Genomic DNA, 3792 nt, shown 5'->3' on the forward strand with positions numbered 1-3792 from the left:
CCACGCCGGCAGAGAACTCGAAGATGTTGGATGTCTCGTGGTGCCCGGTGAGCCGCCGGGAGTTGTCCCTGCCGCCCCGTGGGTCGTAGACGCAGATGTGGTAGTCGTGCCGCTTGCTCAGCTTCTCAATGGCAGCTTCGATGTGTCTGTGGGAGAGGAGAACAGGGTTGGGGCTTGTCAGTATGTCCATCTGGGGGCTGTTCCCATTGCCCCCGTCTGTGCAGGGACAAGGACAGCCCAGGGACGCTCTCCTGCTTTTAAAATAAAACAAGCTGTGACAGCCTCAGCCCTGCCTGGTACCACCACCCAGGTATGAAGACACACACGCTACAGAAAGCTGCACATGGCCAAGGACACCCCAAACCTCCCGGATACATCCCAGGGACACCCCCAGGACTCACTTGAGACCCCCTTCTCTCCGCATCTCCTCGGTGCTGTAGTTGGTGTGACACCCAGCGCCATTCCAGTTGCCGGTCATTGGTTTGGGATCCAGAGTAGCCACAACACCAAAGTCCTCGCAGACACGATGGAGGATGAACCGAGCCATCCAGAGGTGATCCCCCATCTCAATGCCTTCGCATGGGCCCACCTGGAATTCCCACTGGAAGAGGCAAGTGGATGCGCTGGTGAGGACGGGCGGGTTTGTGCCACCCCAGCCATCACATCCCTGCCACTCCCAGCGAGGGCTACCAGCCTGGGGTACGGCTGAGCTTCAGCCCTTGGGATCAGCGGCAGGGATGGGGAGCATCGATCGAGTCAAGCTACTGGGCAGCTTTAGCACGCAAAAAAAAGGGGAATAAACTACTCATGACTAAAAAGAGCGAATTAGAGGATTCTGAAACAGAAGGGAGGTAAATAAGCTCCATGTCTGCCTTTGAGGCTGGTGCTGGAGCTGCTGGCCTGCAGGATCCCCAACCCACACTGCAAACAGTGCAGGGGACAAACGAGGGGCCTGTTAGTCCTTCCCAGGGCTGCTCCCAGCCGGAGCTGGGGGTTGCGCCACCCAGGGTGACTAAGCAGAGGGTGGTGGCATGGCCTGGCCGAACCCGAGCCCGAGCCCAGGATGCAGAAAGCAGCCAAGAAGGACCCTGAAAAAGCGAGGGCAAACAGCAGGGTCGTTAAAATCCCGGCCTCAGCCACGCTGCAGATAAGCCCCCTGCTTATCGCCGCCACATCAGCATCAGGAGAGTCAGCGATTCGCAGGACCAAACTGCCTCGGTCAGTCTGACCACCCGCCTAACGCAATCAGGGACTCCCTCCGGCTAACTCCTAAATAAACCCGCATCCTCCCCAGCCACTCCCCAAGGCCATGTCCCACCCGCGCTTCCCAGCTCCCGAGGAGGAGGAGCAGGACGCAGCCACCCATCGCTCCTCATGCTGCTCCCGCAGCCCATCCCGGTGCACCCCGTCCCCTGGACCGCTGCTCCGCAGGGGAGGGAAAGCACAGGGGAGCACCCAGCTCCACACAGGCTGCCCGAGCTCGGGCCGAGCTGAGCGAGGAGCTCGTCTGCAGTTGGGCTCAGCTGCAGTTTCACTGGCCTGCCCTCAAAAAGCAGGAATTTGCACTCGGGGGTGAGTTGGGAGAAAATCAAAGCCACATGTTTTCACACTACCGGTGCAGCTGCTCCCATCTAGACAAAGCCAGTGTGAGGAGTCACTGGATTTGGCATCCCGGAGCTGCTGGGTTATTCCAGCCTCATGATAACTCGTATCCATCGCTGGAAACAGGGGCTGTGCGGGGCCACCCACACGTACCTGGGAGGGCATCACCTCTGCGTTGGTGCCACAGATCTTCACCCCTGCGTAGAGACAGGCCTTGTAGTGGGACTCGACGATATCACGCCCGTACACCTTATCTGCTCCAACCCCGCAGTAGTAGGGGCCTGGAAAGGAAAGAGGAGTCACCACCCAAGAAAAGCTTTTGGGAGCAACAACAGCACTGCACCATAATCCCACCACTCCCAGGTACCAGCCGTCCTCTGCAGAGGATTTTGGGGGAATTAAATGTTGTTGCCCTCCAGGGTGCATCAAGCCCCCAGCCCCTACTCCAGGACCAGCAGCAGGAGCAGTTCATCTGTGCAACCTCAGCCTTATCTAGGTGGTTAAACCAGACTTGTAATGCATCGGCTGGGAGGTGGCCAGGAGATAAGGAAAGCTTGGCTTGGTCTGCCCCGAGGCACCTCGCTGACCCTTGGAGCACATCAAGTGTCCGAGATTGTTCTGACAATAGCTGACATTGTTCATGGCTAGAAAATTCAGCTCGCCGCGGTTTAATACAGCTCTTCCTCATTCGAGCAGGTCAGATGAAGATCTTCTCCCCTCTGGGGGAAAGGAGATGTTGAAAGCGGGTCCCCACAAAAGGCTGATTAAGTCAAGTTGGGAAGCCTCTGGCTCTCTCCAAGGAGGCAGCTGAGGCACTGGGGCTCGCTCGCCGCTGCAGGAGGGCACGATGTGCCAGCCCTTTCCAAACAGCTATGGGGAGGAGGTTTTTCCAGCCGACTTCTCCAGCCCTTGTCAAACAAGTCGTGCAGCTGAACTGTTTGTGCAACCAGCGTCCGGCGGGAGCGGCAGTGCCGGCCGGCTCACATGAGCTGTGGGCAAACAGCTCCTGACCTCATCCTGGCTCCTGCCCCATGTCAGCCGCGATGGGGAAGCTACACCGAGGCTGGGGACGGGGTGCCTGCTGCCGGGCAGCACCCCTCATGCAGCAGAGTGGGAGCCAAGGAGAGCATTTGGGTTGGGGGAGGGAGGGAGCACCTACCCTGTGGGCCGGGGAAGCCGTTGTCGGGCCAGCCATAGGGGTGGCCATTGATGCCCAGCAGCGTGTATTCCTGCTCCATCCCGAACCAGGGGTGGCTGTCCTTAACCAAGTCCATGACTTTCTTGCACGTGTGTCTCAGGTTGGTCTCTGGGAGCAGAGAAGTCCAGTTAGACCCATGCCATGGGCAGGCACCTACCACACTCTGCTCCAACCCGCTCAGAGATCAAGACTCCACCACTGCCAAGTGCTTCCCAGAGAAGCCTTAAGGAAACTGGTGAGTAAATCCCCCCCTCCTGCAACGCTCCCTGCTCACTGGTTTACTCATCGCAGAGCTACTCAATCACAACAGCACCAGGCCCCAGGCCAAGAGGGTTTAATTAACCTACTCTCCAGACCACCGCTGATGGTCCATGAACATCCTCCTCTAACACACCAGTCGACCAGGAGACATAGCCCAGCCCTGTCCTAGCAACGTCTGGCAGATCTGGGAAGAGGAGCAGTCTCCTGTCACTACTTCACCCCATCCTCTTTCTACCATTCTCATATTCATTATCCTCATCTTCCTCCAGCTCTGTGCTTTCAGTTAGGACCCAGGCTGGCTGGCCCTGCCGCGGCCTTTCATGGTGCTCAGAGCAACCAGGGCCTTGCGAGGAAGATATCAGAGAACATCAGACATGGGACAATGTGCCAGGCAAAGGGAGTGAGAGCTTGGATTGAAATAGTGGAGGAAAAGAAGGCTGGAGAACTGTTTCACAGGGACAGGCAGCCTCTAGGCTGCAAATTCTACCTTTAAATCACAATAAGAGACCCCAGAGCAGCTACAACACATGCCAGGACATGGGTCTGGAGAGGTGACATCTCTTTTGCACTGATGGGAGAAGGGGGGAGAGCCGTTTCCCCCCAGACGCCACACAGCCCTTAACATCCCACCCTGGGAAGACCCCTGGGAGGACGGGTGCACCCCTCTCATCTGCGGGGCTCTGGGCTGAGCTCTCTGCCCTGGCTGCAGCCCCAGGAGCTCCAGGGCTGGG

The 3792-nt window shown here is 58.2% G+C and overlaps 1 protein-coding gene across 1 annotated transcript in view; it reads right to left on the reverse strand.

Moving 5' to 3' along the window:
• Positions 1-3792, reverse strand: part of LOC104501345 (glutamine synthetase) — a gene marked incomplete at its 5' end in the record, with an annotated part of 5206 nt that overhangs the window by 283 nt on the left and 1131 nt on the right. The window contains 4 exons of the mRNA XM_010145145.1: positions 1-146; positions 402-601; positions 1756-1883; positions 2762-2908. The exon at positions 1-146 is cut by the window's left edge and continues 15 nt beyond it. Of these exons, the coding sequence (XP_010143447.1) occupies positions 1-146; positions 402-601; positions 1756-1883; positions 2762-2908 (621 nt within the window). The remainder of the gene's footprint in view (positions 147-401; positions 602-1755; positions 1884-2761; positions 2909-3792) is intronic.

Source organism: Buceros rhinoceros, unplaced genomic scaffold, assembly GCF_000710305.1.
Source record: "Buceros rhinoceros silvestris isolate BGI_N320 unplaced genomic scaffold, ASM71030v1 scaffold22660, whole genome shotgun sequence".
Taxonomy (NCBI): domain Eukaryota; kingdom Metazoa; phylum Chordata; class Aves; order Bucerotiformes; family Bucerotidae; genus Buceros; species Buceros rhinoceros.